At 47.2% G+C, this 21,596-nt stretch overlaps 1 protein-coding gene across 1 annotated transcript; it reads right to left on the reverse strand.

Annotated features, from left to right (window-relative positions):
• Window positions 1–8,732: 8,732 nt before the first annotated feature.
• On the reverse strand, window positions 8,733–9,743 carry LOC307170361 (trace amine-associated receptor 13c-like; the record flags this gene model as incomplete). Its single annotated transcript, XM_079891452.1, has 1 exon — window positions 8,733–9,743. Exon 1 carries the CDS (start codon window positions 9,735–9,737, stop codon window positions 8,733–8,735), a length of 1,005 nt encoding a protein of 334 aa, XP_079747578.1. The 5' UTR covers window positions 9,738–9,743.
• Window positions 9,744–21,596: the final 11,853 nt, after the last annotated feature.

Here is a 21,596-nt window from a genome sequence, read left to right on the forward strand (position 1 = left end):
GTTGAAGTACATTGCTTTGACCAACTGTGGTAATTAACACATTAATTTAAACTTTTAGTTAATAAAATAAGTTATTAAGGAATTGATACATTATGACACATTTAATTAATAACAATTCATTTATTACTTAATCTATTAATCATTTAGAATCTTTATTAGTTGCTGATGCAGTAATCATTAATTAATGGTTTAGTTCTTCATGAGTCATACATTAACACATGATTATCTGTGCATTAGTTAAGCATGAATTAATGCAGATTAGTGCACCCGTATTGTAAAGTGTTACCAGTTAATTTAATCACAGAGGCTGAAGGGGTGTTGATCATGGGGTGATGTTAGCAATCTAATCATACGGAGACCTGAGAATCTGCCTCACGTTACAATTGCATCATTGTCCACTCTAATTAGGCAGCTCAATAATATCGTTGAATATTAAATGTCCCCAACTAAGCAAGCCAAAAACCAAGGCAACAGTGGCAAGGAACCAAAACTCCATCAGGTGACAGAATGGAGAAAAAAACCTTGGGAGAACCCAGGATCAGTCAGGGGCCAGTTCTCCTCTGGCCAACGAGCGAACAGTGTTCGATTATGATCCAGGCAGCATTACGGGTCAGAAGTCAGATTGGTCGTGTTGATGAGGCCGGCACTTCAGGGATGCGTCATGGTTGGGTCCACGTGCAGATCCACCATCTAATCTGGATACAGCCGGAGTCCACATCACTTCAGAAACGGAGAGACTGGTTGACACTTCAGTACTGCGTTGTCGTCGTGTCCAGGCGCAGGTCCTTCATCGGAGCTCGGAGGTTAAGAGCTCGCTCAAGTACTGCGGAGCTAAACCATTTAGTGCTTTGTAAGTAATCAGCAATATTTTAAAATTTATACGATGTTTAATAGGGAGCCAGTGCAGTGTTGACAGAACCGGGCTAATATGGTCATACTTCCTGGTTCTGGTAAGAACTCGAGCTGCTGCGTTTTGAACTAGCTGTAGTTTGTTTATTAAGCGTGCAGGGCAACCACCCAGTAGAGCATTACAGTAATCTAGCCTTGATGTCATGAACGCATGAACTAATTGTTCCGCATTTGTCAATGAGAGCATATGGCGTAATTTAGATATATTTTTAAGATGGAAAAATGCGGTTTTACAGATACTAGACACGTGACTTTCAAAAGAAAGATTGGTATCAAAGAGCACACCCAGGTTCCTAACCGACGACGAAGACTTAACAGAGCAGCCATCAAGTGTTAGACAGTATTCTAGATTATTACGTGAGGAAGTTTTTTGTCCAATAATTAGAATCTCTGTTTTTTCAGAATTTAGAAGTAGGAAATTACTAGTCATCCAGTTTTTTATATCTGCTATGCATTCCGTTCAGTTTGTGAATTGGTAAGTTTCGTCTGGGCGTGAAGAAATATAGAGCTGAGTATCGTCAGCATAACAGTGAAAGCTAATGCCATGTTTCCTCATGATATCTCCTAATGGTAGCATGTACAGAGTGAACAGCAACGGTCCTAGTACTGAGCCTTGTGGTACGCCATACTGAACTTGTGATCGATGCGACATCTCTTCATTTACTGTTATAAGGAAATTCCACCCCATCTGACGTCACACACGGAAAAAACTTTCCGAAACTTGTGACAAACCGGAAAGAGTATTTTTGGTACAGAAATACTCCATCAAACGTATAACTTAATTTTTGAAACTTTGTCCATGTTTAGCATGGGCTCTTTAACAGTGTAAAAAACGTCTCGGGTTACTGGATGTAACCCTGGTTCCCCGAGAGAGGGGAACGAGACGCTGCGTCCAGTATAAACGCTACGGGGAATGCCTTCGGCATGCGGTATCTGAAGCCACTATACAACTATTCCAATCTGGATTGGTGCGCGTCATCGTGCGTCATGACGTTGCATGTGACGGTGACCCGGACGCTATATAAGGGTCACAGGAACAAGGAAATGACAGCTTCGAAAAGGTTCAAAGCAGCTGTTCTCAGGGCGCCCCGAAGGTGGGGAGAGGGGACGCAGCGTCTCGTTCCCCTCTCTCGGGGAACCAGGGTTACATCCATTAACCCGAGACGTTCCCCATCGTTACGGGGAACTCCCGCTGCGTCTAGTATAAACGCTACGGGGAACGAGTACCAGCTAGCCCCCACCGAGAACAGGCGCCCCTGGAGTGAAACATCTGGCACACTCAGAGGCGCTAACAATAAGAGTTGACAGATCCCACTAGACCAAGAATCACATTCTTTTCTCATTTGGTGTGGTAAGGGAAAGATGCCTCAGCAGCTTCAAAATTGAAATTCAACCTGTATAGTATAAGCAGGCCCTTTTCAACTCCTAACCCGTCTAGAGGGAGACTCTGGAAGCCAAAACCAGGCAGGTAACTGCCATGGGGAGTCTACCAGGAGACTGACCAAGTCGGAAAACCAAATCCGTGATGGCCAGAACGGAGCCACAAGAATGATATCGGCTCCAAACCTTCTTACTCTTTCCAGAACTCCAGGGAGCAGAGTCACCGGGGGAAAGGCGTACAGACGTCGCCTCGGCCACGTCTGTACCATAGCATCCAAACCCAAAGGTGCAGGGTGCGAAAGAGAGAACCAGAGCGGGCAATGAGAATTCTCATAAGAAGCGAATAAGTCCACCTCCGCCTGGCCATATCTCTTCCAAATGAGCTTCACCACCTCAGGGTGAAGCCTCCATTCCCCGGGCCATCGGCCCCTGCCTCGACAGGGTGTCTGCTCCCACATTTTCAACCCCAGGTATATACATGGATCTCACAGAGAGAAATTTGTCCTTGGACTACAGTAATATATGATGGGCTAGCTTACACAGAGGTCGAGACCTCAAGCCCCCCTGATGGTTGATATAAGAGACCACTGATACATTATCAGACCTAACCAGGACATGATGGCCTCTGAGGTCTGGGAGAAAATGCCTAAAGGCGAAAAACACTGCCATCATCTCGAGGAAATTAATATGTTGAGAAAGATGGCGGTCTTCCCAGACCCCCCGGGTGAAACGGCCCTCCATAACCGCATACCAGCCTGTGCGGGAAGCATCTGTGGTCATAATCTTTCTGTGACCCGAAGTCCCCAACACCTGGCCTTGAGGCAGGAACAGAACATCTTTCCAGCTGACTAGAGCACGAAGGCATCTGGACGTAACTCTAATCGTGCGGAAGGGGTTACCCCTCGGGGAAAACCCCCTGGTCCTGAGCCACCACTGTAGGGCCCTCATATGGAGCAAGCCGAAGGGAATTACCACTGAAGCGGCTGCCATAAGGCCCAAAACTCTTTGAAATCGTTTTACAGTGATAGCCTGGTCTAGCCTAATTGTCTTGACCTCAGTTAAGATACTCTCGATACGAGTTTGAGTCAATTGGACCCGCATGGCTTGCGAATCCCACTCTGTCCCCAGAAATGTTATTCTTTGCTGGGGAGACAAGGAACTCTTCTTAACATTGAGCCTTAATCCCAAGCATTGAAGATGACGCAAAACAACACCTCGATGTTGGATTGCCAGGCTTTCTGATTCTGCCAGAATTAGCCAATCATCTATATAATTAAGAATGCGAATCCCCAAAGTCTCAATGGAGCAAGGGCTGCATCCATGCATTTCGTGAACGTGCGAGGAGATAAGGCTAGGCCGAAAGGAAGAACCCTATATTGATAAGCTTTTCCCCCAAAAGCAAATCTAAGGAACTTCCTATGATAAGGAATGATGGAAATATGAAAATAAGCATCCTTAAGATCTATCGTCACAAACCAGTCCTCGGATCTAATTTGTTGAACGATATTGGGTATAGTAAGCATCTTGAACTTAAATCTCCTCAGAGATCTGTTTAAAACCCTAAGATCTATTATAGGACGAAGTCCACCATCCTTTTTAGGAACGATGAAATATCGGCTATAAAAACCGAGTTCCCTCTCCCGAACGGGGACAACCTCAATCGCCTCTTTTGCTAAAAGGGAACTAACTTCATCTTCCATCACCTGGCTTTGATCAGCAGGAACCAAAGTGTGCAACACCCCTTGAAAATGAGGTGGTTGAATTTTAAATTGGATCCTATAACCTTTCTTAACTATATCCAGAACCCATTTCGATATATTCGGAAGGCCCTTCCAGGCGTCTAAATAATCTGAAAGTGGGATTAATCTTTCTGGGCTAGTCTCAGGTGATAAAGTAGATTTCACAGTGACCTGAAGCAGTTTACTGGCAGGAAGCAACTGAATCTTTTACTTTTCAGCAGACCTCAAGAGGGTCGAATGAGACAGGGTTTTTGGTAATGCCTTACATTCGTTAGAAATGGGTGTAACCAGAGTCTGGTTACATCGATTTCCTGAGGGCTCCGTGGAGCGAAGTTTTAAAAATGTCACACGGAGGGGGACACCCTCTGAGGGCTGCGGATCCCGTCATGGCCTCTTGGTCGAAGCCTTCCTGCCCTGAATGACGGTCCTCAGATCCGCCTTCTGAGCCGGGGCTTTCGACCAAGCGAGTTGCCTCCGGAGCCAGGCCTTTTGTGGGGGCGTCCGGGAGGCAACACTCTCTTTTTGTTGTTAGAGGTGTGAGGAGCTAGAGGCGGCGCCCTCACGAGACTGCCCCCTGGCGGCAGGCTCGCGAGGTTTGGGATGAAGGCGGGGAATCAGCTGTTTAAATGCGGCTGACTGCCTCCTCGTCTCCTGAAACCTCTCGACGACGTTATTGACGCCATCGCCGACGAGGCCATGAGGAGAGAGGGGGGCAACGAGCAGACAAGCCCTGTCCTTGTCGCCGATACCCGCTAGCGTCAGCCACAGGTGCCTCTCCGCAGCCACCAGTGCTGCCATAGAGCGACCGATAGCGTGGGCCGTCTCCTTGGTGGCACGGAGAGACACGTCTACCGTACGACGAAGTTCTCGAACATCGTCGTAGGAGACTTCCCCACTCTCATCCACTTCTTTCAGCAGGTCGGCCTGGTACGCCTGAAGCAGCCCCATAGTGTGCAGGCAGCTACCAGCCCGACCCACCGCCATATATGCCTTCCCCACCAAAGCTGATGTAGTACGGCAGGGCTTGGTGGGGAGCGCCGGAGCCTGCAGGGATGATGCCGTGTCGGGAGAGAGATGAGAGGCGAAAGTCTCCTCTACCCGTGGCATCATCCCATAACCCATCTCCCTCGCTCCCATTGTATTCGAATAAATATGTGTGTTGGGACCGGAAATACGGGAGGAGAAGGGTTTATTCCATGTTCTCGACACCTCGGTGTGGAGATCATGGAAGAATGGCAGGCTACGGCGTGGAGGTTGTGACCGGGTTTGCAGTAAACGTTCATCCAGCTTGCTTTTAACGGCTGTTTCCTGCACCTGCGGTGGCCACTCAATATTTAACTTGGCCACCGCTCTGGTCACAACATCCAGCAGCTCCTCGAAAGCAGGGGAATGGGATGGCTGTGTCACACATTCCTCTGCCTCGATATCCACAATATCTAACTCCTCGGAGCTAGATAAGTGAAGCATCGGGTCCGTTTCAGGGACGGGAGAAGCCGCAGTGCGGGCTCCCGAACCCTGAGCGGAACGAATGGATTCAGCATCTGAATGTTGAGAAAGGACCTCGGTCGCCAACTTTTCACAATGCTCACAGGCAGCACCCTCGAGTGCTGCCTGAGCATGCTCCATTCCCAAACAAACCACACAAAGAGCGTGAGTATCTCCCTCACACAAAAAACGTGGGCAAGGAGGTACACAGTTTTTAAAGCTCTTTTCCGCCATAATACATTCACTTTTTCAAAGACAGACAACACCAAATAGAACGGACAGTGACATAGAATGCTGCTGAAGAACAGAAGCTGTCATTTCCTTGTTCCTGTGACCCTTATATATCGTCCGGGTCACCGTCACATGCAACGTCATGACGCACGATAACGCGCACCAATCCAGATTGGAATAGTTGTATAGTGGCTTCAGATACCGCATGCCGAAGGCATTCCCCGTAGCGTTTATACTGGACGCAGCGGGAGTTCCCCGTAACGATGGGGAACTCAGTATGCATGAAATTGCATTTCACCCCCCCTTTAATAAGAAAAAAAATACTATAATTGGATGCTTCAGCTACTCCTGTATTAATACAGTTGCATGCATATGCATGACTATTCATATAACAACATTCAATATGAATATAGCCTACCACATTTCTGCCAAAATACCATAGTTGCAGTTTGTGTTACTACAGTAAATCAAGGTAATCTGTGTATTGGAAAACATAACAAACTTTCTTTAACTAATCGTGAACTAATCGTTTATTTGTTGCACAATATTTCTCATGTTTTCCGCTTCAATGTTGTTGGGAATATCTGCACCTTTTCATCTTTCTTTCATCTCGGAGATTTCAGCGCGCCGCTGGTCCGTGCACTACGGTTCAAATGAGTAGAGCTCTATTGTTCCGCATTTAGTGACAATTGTAGTCACACCTGTATGAAAAAAGTATGTTACCAGCCTGGAGCACTGCTTCAGCTTTGACTGACCATCACTTACGTCCCTTTAATACATTTGCTATAACAAATACCGTAAAACAGTCATAATGCTAGATAGTGATTTCAGACTAGGCCTAACGTTACTTAGTTTATTGTAGTAGGTAACTTACTGGTAGTACATCTCTAAACGGTTTCGCTAGTATAATGTTTTAATTAATTACTTTATTACTGCTAGCGAGCTAACAGGGATAGCTGGGATTAATTTCCAATCGATCTCACTTCCCGGAGATCATTCAAACGGACTAAAGGGAACTTCGTTTTTAAAAAGTATATTTTATAATTATATTCAACGTCTCAGTACACATTACTTAATGTTATATATACATAAAAACGATATGACTTACCTTTCATTATCAGGATGCAGCAGCAGCTTCTGTGTGTCTGTCACTGGACCGTTAAAATTTGAACCGTCGCTGCGGAAACCGTAGGCTATTTAACCCAACAGTCGGGTTATTTCTAGAAATTACCCAACAGTTTTATAAATGACCCAATATTTTTGGAAAATAACCCAACACATTGACCCAATATGTGCAACCCATCGGTTGGGTTAACCCTTGTAAGGTGTTCGGGTCTGTTGGACCCGTTTTCATTTTTTATCAAAAGAAAAATGATACAATTAATTATTTTTTCAAACTGAGACTCATTGTAGGTCCTGTGTACCTTTACTCTGTCCTCCTCCTGTCAGGGCCTGCTGTTAGTGTGTGTATGTTCTTGTATATGGTTTATGAGGACACAAATGTGCATAATGACATGGGTATTACAACGTAAACATGGTTTATGACGACATCTGTGTCCTCATACTAAAACATACTAAATGGTGTTTTTTGAAATTCAAAAAATGACAAAAGTTTTCTGTGATTGGTAGGTTTAGGAGTATGGGTTAGTGTAGGGGGATAGATTATACAGTTTGTACATTAGAAAAACCATTATGCCTATGGAGAGTGACCGTACACCACATATCCAAGTGAGTGTGTGTGTGTGTGTGTGTGTGTGTGTGTGTGTGTGTCCGTGTGGTGGTGGGGGGGTGTTTTGTGTGTGTCTGTGTGTGTGTGTGTTGTGGGCGTGTGTGTTGTGGGTGTGTGTATGTGTGTGCATGAGTGTGTGTGTGTGTGTGCGTGTGAGAGAGAGATTGTGTGTAAGTGTGAAAGAGTGCAAGAATGAGTTTTGTGTTTCTACTCCTGCCATTCCCACACAAGGTTGCAATTCTTAAATGTGATCTAACAAAGGTAAAGAGGAAATATTAACCATATATGCTGTTTATATTGCTTGTAATTGGGAAGAAGTAAACATCTGTTGAGTATTTTAACATAACATTTTTGATTGTGTTGAATTAAAAACCCCAAAAATGCAGCGGGTCCACCAGACCCATGAACACTGGCTGAGTAACAAAAATATGAACACCACACACGGGTTAAACAAATAACCCAATGTTTTTTACTATACACACCCAGGAAAGAATGTAAGTGCATGCAGACATTTCTGATATTACTATCTTTGTGGGGACGTTTGGATTTACTAGGACACACTCACACAAACTGTGATTTCTAATCCAGGAACCATGTTTGAGAACTTTGAGAGCCCTGGTGGAAGAGTGGGGTAACATCCCACAGTAAGAAAAGGCCAGTCTGCTACAGTCCATGAGGACGATCTGTGGGACTTACAGCAGCTCCTGGCTACACCAGATATGACTGCTTATTTTGATATTGTTCAGGGACTCATTGTTCCATTTCTTTTCCTCAAATGTCTGCGGAACTTGTTTATTTTATGTTTATGTTGTTGAATCTTTTTATGTTCATACCAATATTTATACATTAAGACATTTTCTGGAAATAAAAGCGGTTGAAAGTTAGAGGACATCACCTTTTTTACCGAGTTTAGTTCTGTATGACTGGCCCTTTTTTGTCATAATGTTTTTGATAACACAGATGCAACATGACTGATGGAAGTGATTAAGCATAAAGCACATAATATCTACATTTACCATTTATTACAGTACATTGAGGATTTATGCTGCTTGCTCAGTTTATTAAATGAGAACATTTAATACAATTTATGAACATTGTGTCGATTTCTTTCAATGTGTGTGGAAAGAAGTCAATCAAATCAATCAAATGCAGAAAACATACTCTCTGAAATAAAGCAAAGATACATGTAGTGTAAATTACAAATATAAATCCTACAAAGATAATCATATCCTTTATGAGTGACAGCTTTACCAGTTTTATTACAATTGATGCTCTGTAAAAATATCAACCAGAGAGGATGCTGGCTGAAATATTTTCAGAGTTAAGATGTGTTTAACTGTCTTTTTAAACCAGGGATAAAATAAAGCATAGATCAGTGGATTCAGACCTGAATTTGTGGACACAACCCATGCTAAAACATTTATGATTGTGGAAGAGTTTACTGTCAAAGAACAGATAAAGTATGGAACAAAGCAAAGGATATAAACTACCACAATGATTCCTAATGTCAGAGCAGCTTTACTCTCAGATTTCCTCCTCAATGAACCTTCCGTCACACATTTACCACCCTTCATCATAGAGTTTATAACTTTCACTTGCTGATGTACCACATAGAAAATCCTCAAATATAAAGATATGATAAGGGTACATGGAAAAATAAAAGACACGAACAGATCAGTAACTGCGCAGGCAAATCCTATCGGAATAAAACACTCTCCATAACACGCCTCTGTTCTGTATACATATTCATTATAAATTACAACTGTAACATTATAAGTTAAAGAACAAACCCAGCTCAGACAGATGCTTCTTAAAGTTTTAGTTGTGGTTATTTTCTGTGGGTACAGTAAAGGGTGACACACAGCCACATAACGATCAACAGCAATTAAAGCTAAATTAGTGAAAGATGCTGAGAAAAGCAATCCATACATTATATTATGCAGTTTACAGAACGTGTCTCCAAAGTACCAACAATTAGCATCAATCTGTGTGATGGCCTCTACGGGCATCACAATAAGTCCAATAAGCATGTCGGCCACAGCCAGAGAGAGAATAATCAGGTTTGTTGGAGTGTGAAGCCTCTTGAAGTGAGAGATGGAGATGATCACCAGCAGGTTCAGAAACACAGTCCATGCTGAGAGCAAAAAAAAAAACACATACATAATAATGTATTCATGTCTAGAGTATTCAAAGGCCTTGATACATGATGAGTTGATGTCAGGAAAGCAGTAAAGAGTCTCATGATCCTCTGTCTCATAGGCCATGAGTGAGTCTCCTCATGTTATAGGAGTTTGTTCTGCTCATATAATTTATACAGTGTCTGGATCAGACGGCCCACCCATCTACTGCCCACTGATGATGTAACATTCAAATTTTTTTATTTATTTATTAATTATTTATTATTTTAAATCTTTTTCTTGTTGAACATTAGCTTTGAAATGCATTTTCTTACACTGTTCAAAAGGTAATGTATTATTATTATTATTATTATTAATTTATTTATTTATTTTTGCTTCATTTCTTCACTGTCTTGTTATAGTTTAGTATTTCCACATGAAAGCAAAGCACAGGTGGAACTGAACTGAACACAGGTGTGGTGGTTTTTGCTGTAATCAGTAATCAGCCACTGTAGATCACTCTTCCTTTGAGCGGCTCCTGGAACTCATCTGAGGGGCCCCTTGGTGTGGTTAAGATGATTTCTGTGAATTAGGAATGGGGTCCAGAAATAAAGGGGTTATGTCATCCACTGGAACTCAAGAATGCTTGAGCTGTCCATAACCCTCCCAGTTTACCCTGTAAATTAACTATTGCAATGTAATAAGTGGGCAATAACTGTCCTGTTTACAGAACACATTATCAAAAATGCTGAAATATTTTTTTTACTTTACAGTGAAAAAGCTATTGAATTGAATATATGTGTTATAAAAGATTTCAGTTCCTAATGACATCCATTATATGGACAAAAATATATATGTTTTTTCTGCTCGTGCCATCTAAGGTTCAATGTGTCAACTTTGGCCATTGGGTGGCGCATATCCCTTTTGTTGTTACACAGCAGAAAAAGGAAGGAAACAGTAGGAAGCAGCACTAGTAGAATGCATGAAGTGAAGTTGTGACAGGATTGGTCACTTTTCTATTTCTTTGGTCAAACATGCAATGGCAAGTTTCTCATTTACTCCTGATAATAAGTCATCTTGAGGTTACTCATATCTCTTAAACGTTTAAAATGGAGTTTTGGGAGATGTATGTAACCACAATCATTAGATTTGAATAGCTCTTAAAGCCTTATCTCTTGTCAAAAGGCTCAATCCGACCGCAGACTTTGATGAACATTGCTGGCAGCAGCAACGTCTGTGTCCGTACTGTTCTTATCAATGACAGCGTAACCTCGTATCTCCCTGCTCCCAAGTCATAAATCTCGTATCTCCGATTAAACATGATTTGGGGGAAATGTTGTGTTAATGTTGGTATACAACAGTATATGAAAGCAATATAAGGTATAATACCAACTTTAACAAAACAATGTTTAATAACTCAAAAAAATATGCCGTTTTTTAAATTTCCTATTAAATAATTTCCTAAATAATGGTTTTGGAGATACGAGGATTCCGCCCGACAACGACGATATGCAGCCTAATAATTATTTAACTGATTTGAATAATATGAATGTATAATGCTCTATGTGTATGCCAGGTTAAAGAGATGTGTTTTTAGTCTAGATTTAAACTGACAGAGTGTTTCAGCTTCCCGGACAATGTTAGGAAGGCTGTTCTAGAGTTTAGGTGCTAAGTAAAAAAAGGTTTTTTGATATTCTAGGTATCATCAACTAGCCATAACTTTGAGATTACAATAGAGGTGAAGGACTATAATGTTAAGAGCTCGCTCATGTACTGGGGCGCTAAACCATTTAGTGCTTTGTCCTTCTTTGTCCTTTCCTACTTGATCCTTCAGAATTAGTCAATTACAGGCCGATCTCGAATCTACCTTTTCTGTCAAAGATACTAGAAAAGGCAGTATCTTCACAACTGTGTTCCTTTTTAGAAAGAAATGATATCTGCGAGGATTTCCAGTCAGGATTTAGATCGTACCGTACTACTGAGACAGCTCTCATTAGAGTCACAAATGATTTGCTCTTATCATCCGATCGTGGTTGTATCTCGCTATTAGTGTTACTCGATCTTAGTGCTGCGTTTGACAGCATTGACCACAACGTTCTTTTAAATAGACTAGAAAACTATGTTGGCATTAGTGGAATTGCACTAGCATGGTTTAAATCATACTTATCTGACCGTTATCAGTTTGTAGCAGTAAATGAAGAGATGTCTCATCGATCACAAGTTCAGTATGGCGTACCACAAGGCTCAGTACTAGGACCGCTTCTGTTCACTCTGTACATGCTACCATTAGGAGATATCATCAGGAAACATGGAATTAGCTTTCACTGTTATGCTGACGATACTCAGCTCTATATTTCTTCAAAACCTAACGAAACTTACCAATTCACTAAATTAACGGAATGCATAGCTGATATGAAAAATTGGATCACTCGTAATTTTGTCACGGTGTGACAAAAACCAGAGAAGAGCCTAAAGCCCTTGTGAGTGCAGTGTTGTTGTGGAGACCTCTAGTGGACACCTGTCTCATCGCACTGCAAATCTGTTGCCATGGCAGCAAGGCCAATAGCCCGATTGACAGCAGGTGTGGAGCAATTACAGAGAGTGTTGTGAGAGGGACACGTATTCAGATAAGCCTTTAAAAATGGAGAGGAAGCAGACTGTGGGGTGGTTCTCCTCCCGTGAGGTACTGTGTTTGTCGGCGGGCTGTTTGTATTTGAGGCTGGGCTGTGAAGCGGGCGAAGATTGGAAGCTGGGAAATGGAAAGAAGAGAGTGAAGTATTTATCAACGAAAACCCAAAGAGCATCGTCAGCAGTGGGGAAGACGTAAAGTGATGAGTATTGGATCCGTTGTTTATAGGCACTAACACTGAAGTGGTGTTGAAATTTTGGAAAGTGTGTGGCACGAGTGAACTAGTACACCGAGTGAATTGTTGATCTGTCTCCAACTTCTGTCTGTTCCTCGCTGACTGTGATGATCGCTGCACCCGTTTTCTGCTGTCTCTGGAGAGAAGTTGAGCCCTTGTGAGTGACGAGAGTCGATCTGGTGGGAGAAAGACCGGTGGGTGAGTGCTGGCCCGAAATGCACGGTGTGTGAGTGGAATGCAGTGCCTGAAGTGACGATTCACACGGTTGAAGTGGAGTGAAGTTCATCGTGTGGAGAAGCAATAGTAGTCTGCTATGCACTCTCTCCTTACAGTCTTTCACTCGCCGTCTCCAAGGAAGGTTTGGATATATTAAGTGCCCAACTTGCCATTCTGAGATAGCCAGGCTCTGTTAATGCTGAATGTTTTATACGCTGTGGAACAGTTAAACCCTGCTACATTGTTACAGTGTATCGCTGAATTGGAGTGACTCGCTTGAAGCATCCTTCCTGCCTGGTGGTCTCCACACGCTCCTATTGAGAGCCGCTGCCCTGTTCAGAACGAGAGAAGGTATCGCAGCTGAATGTTTCATCTACTGTTGAATGGTTGAATCCTGTTGCATTGTTACAGCGTAGAGCTGAAGGGGAGTGACTCGCTTAAAGCATCCTTCCTGTCTGGTGGTCTCCACACGCTCCTATTGAGAGCCGCTGCCCAGTTTAGAACGAGAGAAGGTATCGCAGCTGAATGTTTCATCTACTGTTGAATGGTTGAATCCTGTCGCATTGTTACAGCGTACAGCTGAAGAGGAGTGACTCGCTTAAAGCATCCTTCCTGCCTGGTGGTCTCCACACGCTCCTAATGAAAGCCGCTGCCCCGTTCAGAACGAGAGAAGGTATCGCAGCTGAATGTTTCATCTACTGTGAATGATTAAATCCTGCTGCATTGTTACAGTGCACCGCTGAAGTGGAGTGACTCGACTAAAGCATCCTTCCTGTCTGGTGGTCCCCACACGCTCCTACTGAAAGCCGCTGCCCTGTCGGAACGAGAGAAGGTATTACAGCTGAATGTTTCATATGCTGTCGAATAGTTAAACCCTGCTATCTGGTTATAGCGCACAGCCGAAGTGGAGCGTCTCGCTCAAAGTGTCTTCCCAGCCTGGTGGTTTCCACACGCCCCATCGAAAGCTTCTGCCTGTTCAGAAAGAGAGAAGGTATTTCAATCGAATGTTTATTGTGCTGCTGAATAGTTGAACCCTGCTACCTGGTTACAGTGCACAGCCGAAGTGGAGTGTCTCGCTCAAAGTGTCCTCCCAGCCTGGTGGTTTCCACACGCCCCATCGAAAGCTTCTGCCTGTTCAGAAAGAGAGGAGGTATTTCAACTGAATGGTTACTGTGCTGATGAATAGTTAAACCCTGCTATCTGGTCCTAGCACACAGCCGAAGTGGAGCGTCTCGCTCAAAGTGTCTTCCCAGCCTGGTGGTTTCCACACGCCCCATCGAAAGCTTCTGCCTGTTCAGAAAGAGAGAAGGTATTTCAATCGAATGTTTATTGTGCTGCTGAATAGTTGAACCCTGCTACCTGGTTACAGTGCACAGCCGAAGTGGAGTGTCTCGCTCAAAGTGTCCTCCCAGCCTGGTGGTTTCCACACGCCCCATCGAAAGCTTCTGCCTGTTCAGAAAGAGAGGAGGTATTTCAACTGAATGGTTACTGTGCTGATGAATAGTTAAACCCTGCTACCTGGTTGCAGCGCACGGCCGAAGGGGAGAGCCTTGCTTAAAGTGTCCTCCCCGCCTGGTGGTCTCCACATGTCCCATTGAAGGCTCCCGCCCTGTTCAGAAGGAGAGAAGGGAACACTGTTGAACGCTTGTATGCCACTGAACCATTGAACTCCGTCATCTTGTTGCAGTACACAGCCGAAGGGGAGCGTCTCGCTCCAAGTGTCTTCCTGTTGTCCACGGTTCCCTTACGTCTAACCACGACTTCCTCGTGAGTACTGTAAAGAGTACTTACCCAGTGACCTACCTACACCGTGCGAGTTTCCTCCTGGTTCCTCTCCAACGAGCTGCAGGGCCGCCACGATCATTCTCCCCTCTACGGTCCAGGGGCCATCGAATTCCTTTTGGGGACAAGACCAAGATTTTAATTAGGATTTTGCCAATTACTGTTTTTATTCAATAAAGAAACTGTTATTCTTTTACCCTCTTGTCCGCCTGGTCCTTGGCACGTTCCTCGAGGTGGTACCCGGTTTCCAGGGGTGGGTGCAGTCTGGTTTGGCCCGCCCCGACCTGTGACAGAACTTGGCGTAGTCGGCAGGGTTATCACCTCGAGTGGAGCGACCAAGGACCTAAATGGCAGAAGAAGAAGAGCCAGTGGTCCGACAGCCGGTTATGCCTTTCTTCATGGGGGCCCCGTGGGCCCAGAAGTACGGAGGTCCGGGGTCAGAATTGAGCCTGTCAGCATGGAAGACCCAGGTCGAATACCTGGCAGGGCTCCAAGGGCTAAATGCCCTTCAGAAGGTACAGTTCGTGTTAAATTCGTTGGAGGGAGAAGCAAGGAGAGAAGTGCAGGCAGCGCCGGAAGCAACCCGAACCACAGTCCGAGCCATCTTTGATTTCCTCACGGTACAATACGGAGACACCACCCCGGTAGCTGTCCTGAGAACACAATTCTTTAATTGTAGGCAAGGGCCTCGGCAAACCGTTCGGCCATTCACGTTGCAACTGAGGGAACAGTTTACCAGGCTAAGGGGAAGACAGGATCACGGCCTGGGGGACGAGGAAACCCTATTGCGAGATCAGTTTCTGTTAGGATTACGGGAGGGCCCCGTGCGTCAGAGCTTGCGGGTGCAACTGAGACGGAATCCTGACCTCACGTTTGAAGAACTGCGGCGAGAAGCTCTAGCCCTCGAGCGTGATCACACCGAAGGTGTGGATCCTCCTAGCTGTCTGGCTGCGAACGCTGTTAGTGTGCCTTCGGCCCCTGTCACTACCGATTGGAAGCAAGCCCTTCGGGAAGAATTGAAAAGGGATATCCGTGAGCAAATGTCTGATCTGTCTAAGTCTGTCGTCGAAGAACTCCGCCGAGAGCGCCTCCATTCATTTCCCTCACCACGGGAGCGAGCCTACTCTGACGGGAGTCGCCCTCCAGAGCGTCAATTCACCCGACCCATGGGTCCCCGATTCCAGTGGGACGAACAGGGGCGTCCTATCTGTAACGGTTGTGGAGAAGCCGGACATTACATTCGTCAGTGCCCCTCCAGACGCGCTTCGCAAGGGGGTTTTTAGAGTCTCCGGCCACTGTGGGTCAAGTGGTCGGGACCACCTTTTTAGACCCTTCGACTTCCAAACTGTCTAAGGAACGCCTGGTGGGCCGTTGTCCGGTCATCATGGTGCAAGTTAATGGCCAGAAGGTGCAGTGTCTGTTGGACACGGGGTCGCAAGTCACTCTGTTTGCGGAGAGCCTAGTCCAGGAATTATTCGGTACCCAAGGCCGGCCGACGACTGAAGCCTCCTGGTTAACTCTGCGAGGGGCGAATGGTCTCGACATCCCGTACGTGGGATACGTGGTGACAGACCTAGAAATTCATGGTAAGGTCGTACCACAGAAGGGGGTGGTGGTGGTCCATGACGCGTGTCTGGGGTCTCATCGCGCCCTGCTGGGCATGAATGTCATTTCTGAATGCTGGGAGGAGCTGTTCCAGAGTAGGCCGGCCCGAGCAACTGCGACACTAGAGGGCAAAGAATGGGAGCGCATTAGGGCGGACTGTCGCCGAGTTTGCTTGACTGAACAGCAGGAGGACCGGGAGAGCATTGGAAGAGTGGCTTGCCGCTATGCTTTGTCCATCCCGGCTCGGAGCGAGGCGATGGTTTGGGTCAGGGTGCCCCCTAGACTTTACCACCCGGACGAGTGGGTGCTGGTGGAACCGCACAACGATGGTCCTAAGGTGGAGGTGGCCAGAGGACTGGCATCCGCCCAAGGAAGCCGAATCCGGGTGAGAGTCCGAAACACGAATCCTTTCCCGATCCAACTGCATCGTCATCAGTGTCTAGCCCGAGTTACCTCGGTGAAACCCCAGCAAGTGCAAGAGCCGGGAGGAGTTAAGTTCAGCCAAGTAGGTCCAGCCGTAGTGGAGGTTGCTTTGGCACAGACGGGGATGCACAGAAGAGAGGCTGGAGAAGGGCTGCCGGCCCACCTTAGAGGTGAGTCCCTACGGGGAGAGGGGCTGGAGGAGGATCAGACAAGACGGCTCAAGGCTTTCCTATCAAAATGGCCACAGTTGTTCTCCACCCATGACGAGGACTATGGGTGTACTAACATCGTTAGACATCAAATTCCCACCGGAGAAGCCACGCCTAGTAGAGAGCGTTACCGACCGGTACCTCCAACATTGTACTCTGAGGTTCGTGCTCTTCTGCGAGGGATGCTGGATAAAGGGATCATCCGCGAGAGCAGCAGCCCTTGGGCGGCCCCGATTGTTCTGGTGAGGAAGAAGACAGGCGCATGGCGATTCTGTGTGGATTATCGGAGGTTAAACCGAGTGACGAAGCGGGATGCTTTTCCATTGCCTCGAGTAGAGGATTCCCTTACAAGTCTCACACGGGCGGCCTGGTATTCCACACTAGACTTGGCGAGCGGATACTGGCAGGTGCAGGTGGACGAGCGGGAGCGGGAGAAGACGGCCTTCACGACTCCCTTTGGGTTATATGAGTGGGACCGGATGCCGTTCGGCCTCTGCAACGCTCCTGCCACATTCCAACGGCTAATGCAGCGCTGTCTAGGGGGCCAGCTGATGGATACCACTCTTGTGTACCTGGACGACGTGATTATCTATTCCCCCGACTTTGAGTCTCACTTACAGCACCTTGAACAGGTGTTCCGCTCTCTCGAGAAATACGGGCTGAAGCTCCAACCGGATAAATGCCAACTTTTCCGGAAGGAGGTCAAGTTCCTGGGCCATATCGTGAGCGCTGCAGGAATCGCTGTAGACCCAGAGAAGGTGTCGGCTGTGCAGGGGTGGGCCGCCCCGAAGACCGTGCGCCAGGTTCGATCCTTCCTCGGCTTTGTAGGTTACTACAGGCGATTTATTAAAGACTTCTCTAAGATCGCTAAACCCATGAACCAGTTGCTGGGTGGAACGGGACATGCCAGGGGCCGAGGGTCCCCAGCGATTCAGTGGGATCCGGCATGTGAGACCGCCTTTCAGAGGCTCAAGCAGGAGTTGTTGCAAGCACCTATTCTGGCATACGCTGACTTCACACAGCCCTTCATCCTTTACACTGATGCTAGCCATCTGGGCTTGGGGGCTGTCTTAGCTCAGAAACAACAGGAGGAGGAGAGAGTTATTGCTTATGCTAGTCGGAGTTTACATCCTGCGGAGAGGAACGATGCCAACTATAGTTCCTTCAAGCTCGAGTTACTGGCCATGAAGTGGGCGCTCAGTGAGAAGTTTAAAGACTACCTATGGGGAGCAAAGGTAACCGTGGTGACCGACAACAATCCGTTGGTACACCTGCAAACCGCCAAGCTGGGGGCAGTGGAACAGAGGTGGGTGGCGCAATTGGCCAACTTCGATTACCAGCTTCAGTACCGGCCAGGAAGGGAACATACCAACGCTGACGTGCTGTCTAGGTGGCCTGAAGGAGGGCCGGAAGATCCGAGATCCATGCTTGAGGTAGACCGCGATGAGGGAATGATGGTGGGCATTGTGGAGGCACCGGGACAACCACCGGAGGAGCCGCCTGCAAGCTGGGGATGGGACCCCCAGCGCTGGAGGATGTTGCAGGGTGAGGATGAGGACCTGTCATTGGTCCGGGCCTGGTTGGGACAGGGCAATTGGCCGGAGGGCGCGGAACGTCGGGCTCAATCCCGAATTGTGAGAGGCCTGCTGGGCCAGAAGGAGAGGCTCCATCTGAAGGAGGGGGTGATTTGTCGGTCCCTCCAGGACTCGCACTCGGGTGACCCGGTCTGTCAGGTAGTGGTCCCCGAGGGGAGGTGTCATGCTCTGCTGGAGGCTTATCACACCAGGCTTGGTCATCAAGGGCAGGAGAGGACGACGGCACTCTTGCGACGCCACTTCTACTGGCCTGGGATGGAGGGGACTACGAGGGCTTACCTGCAGGGCTGTCCGCGCTGTACCTTGTTTAAAGCCAGGAAAGAGCCTCGAGCTCCAATGGTCCCCATTCGAGCCAAAGCACCGATGCACATCCTCGCTATGGATTATCTGACGTTGGGTAGGCCGGTCGACCAGATTCAAAACATATTAGTGATCACAGACCTGTTCACTAAATATGCCTGGGCCATCCCAACTCTGGACCAAACCGCCATCACCACCGCTAATGCCCTGTGGAGGTACGTCATCCAGCCCTTCGGGTGTCCTGAAGTGTTCCATTCGGATCAAGGGCCAAATTTTGAATCCAGGGTAGTGCGTGAGTTGTGCCAACTGTATGGATGTAAGAAAACCCATACGACACCCTATCATCCTCAGGGGAACGGAGGGTGTGAGAGGTTTAACCAGACGCTGATCGGTCTCTTGGGGACCCTGGAAGGCGACCAACAGGGACATTGGGTCGACAACCTCCCGGCGATGGTACAGGCATACAATAACAGCATTCACAGCACGACGGGTTACGCACCGACTTACCTGATGTTCGGGAGGCACGTGCGGCTACCAGTTGATCTATTGCTGGGGACTACGGCTGCTGAAGAGGGAGGTAGTGTAACGGAGTGGGTGGTCAGACACCATCAATGCCTTCAATTGGCCTATGAACGGGTCTCGGACCGAATTAATCAAGTCGCAGCCAAGAACAAAAGGTTGTATGACCGGACGGCGCGAAGCGCACCTCTACTGCCTGGCGAGAGAGTTCTAGTGCGAGATAACCGACGACAAGGAAAGGGTAAGCTCAGTGATCGGTGGGAGCCCCAGCCATATGTGGTCCAACGACAGCCGCATCTCGATCAGCCTGTGTATGCCCTCCGTCCCGAAGGGAGAGCAGGTCCAGAGCGGGTGCTCCACCGAAACCTAATGCGCCCTTGTCCAAAGTACCCCAAACTTGCTGTGGAGAGACCTCCGGCTAGACCAGTGTGGACGCCTCCTGTGGTGGGATGGGCTGTGGTCCCTCGGGGACTGGGGATAGGGCCAAGGCCCGAGGAACCTGATTCCCCGCCGAGACGGTCCCAACGGGTGAATCAGGGACAACCCCCAGTCAGGTATGGAGAGTGGGTGTCCGGATCCCGTTCTAGGGACTAGAACGTTTTGGCAGGGGGGTATGTCACGGTGTGACAAAAACCAGAGAAGAGCCTAAAGCCCTTGTGAGTGCAGTGTTGTTGTGGAGACCTCTAGTGGACACCTGTCTCATCGCACTGCAAATCTGTTGCCATGGCAGCAAGGCCAATTGCCCGATTGACAGCAGGTGTGGAGCAATTACAGAGAGTGTTGTGAGAGGGACACGTATTCAGATAAGCCTTTAAAAATGGAGAGGAAGCAGACTGTGGGGTGGTTCTCCTCCCGTGAGGTACTGTGTTTGTCGGCGGGCTGTTTGTATTTGAGGCTGGGCTGTGAAGCGGGCGAAGATTGGAAGCTGGGAAATGGAAAGAAGAGAGTGAAGTATTTATCAACGAAAACCCAAAGAGCATCGTCAGCAGTGGGGAAGACGTAAAGTGATGAGTATTGGATCTGTTGTTTATATGCACTAACACTGAAGTGGTGTTGAAAGTTTGGAAAGTGTGTGGCACGAGTGAACTAGTACACAGAGTGAATTGTTGATCTGTCTCCAACTTCTGTCTGTTCCTCGCTGACTGTGATGATCGCTGCACCCGTTTTCTGCTGTCTCTGGAGAGAAGTTGAGCCCTTGTGAGTGACGAGAGTCGATCTGGTGGGAGAAAGACCGGTGGGTGAGTGCTGGCCCGAAATGCACGGTGTGTGAGTGGAATGCAGTGCCTGAAGTGACGATTCACACGGTTGAAGTTATGGAGTGAAGTTCATCGTGTGGAGAAGCAATAGTAGTCTGCTGTGCACTCTCTCCTTACAGTCTTTCACTCGCCGTCTCCAAGGAAGGTTTGGATATATCAAGTGTCCAATTTACCATTCTGAGATAGCTCGGCTCTGTTAATGCTGAATGTTTTATATTCTGTGGAACTGTTAAACCCTGCTACATTGTTACAGTGTACAGCTGAAGTGGAGTGACTCGCTTAAAGCATCCTTCCTGCCTGGTGGTCTCCACACGCTCTTAATGAAAGCCGCTGCCCTGTTCAGAACGAGAGAAGGTATCGCAGCTGAATGTTTCATCTACTGTTGAATGGTTAAATCCTGCTACATTGTTACAGTGTACCGCTGAAGTGGAGTGACTCGCTTAAAGCATCCTTCCTGCCTGGTGGTCTCCACACGCTCTTAATGAAAGCCGCTGCCCTGTTCAGAACGAGAGAAGGTATCGCAGCTGAATGTTTCATCTACTGTTGAATGGTTGAATCCTGTTGCATTGTTACAGCGTAGAGCTGAAGGGGAGTGACTCGCTTAAAGCATCCTTCCTGTCTGGTGGTCTCCACACGCTCCTAGTGAAAGCCGCTGCCCAGTTTAGAACGAGAGAAGGTATCGCAGCTGAATGTTTCATCTACTGTTGAATGGTTGAATCCTGTTGCATTGTTACAGCGTACAGCTGAAGAGGAGTGACTCGCTTAAAGCATCCTTCCTGCCTGGTGGTCTCCACACGCTCCTAATGAAAGCCGCTGCCCCGTTCAGAACGAGAGAAGGTATCGCAGCTGAATGTTTCATCTACTGTGAATGATTAAATCCTGCTGCATTGTTACAGTGCACCGCTGAAGTGGAGTGACTCGACTAAAGCATCCTTCCTGTCTGGTGGTCCCCACACGCTCCTATTGAAAGCCGCTGCCCTGTCGGAACGAGAGAAGGTATTACAGCTGAATGTTTCATATGCTGTCGAATAGTTAAACCCTGCTATCTGGTTATAGCACACAGCCGAAGTGGAGCGTCTCGCTCAAAGTGTCTTCCCAGCCTGGTGGTTTCCACACGCCCCATCGAAAGCTTCTGCCTGTTCAGAAAGAGAGAAGGTATTTCAATCGAATGTTTATTGTGCTGCTGAATAGTTGAACCCTGCTACCTGGTTACAGTGCACAGCCGAAGTGGAGTGTC

The sequence above is a fragment of the Squalius cephalus genome (assembly GCF_949319135.1).
Source record: "Squalius cephalus genome assembly, chromosome: 13".
Classification (NCBI taxonomy): Eukaryota; Metazoa; Chordata; class Actinopteri; order Cypriniformes; family Leuciscidae; genus Squalius; species Squalius cephalus.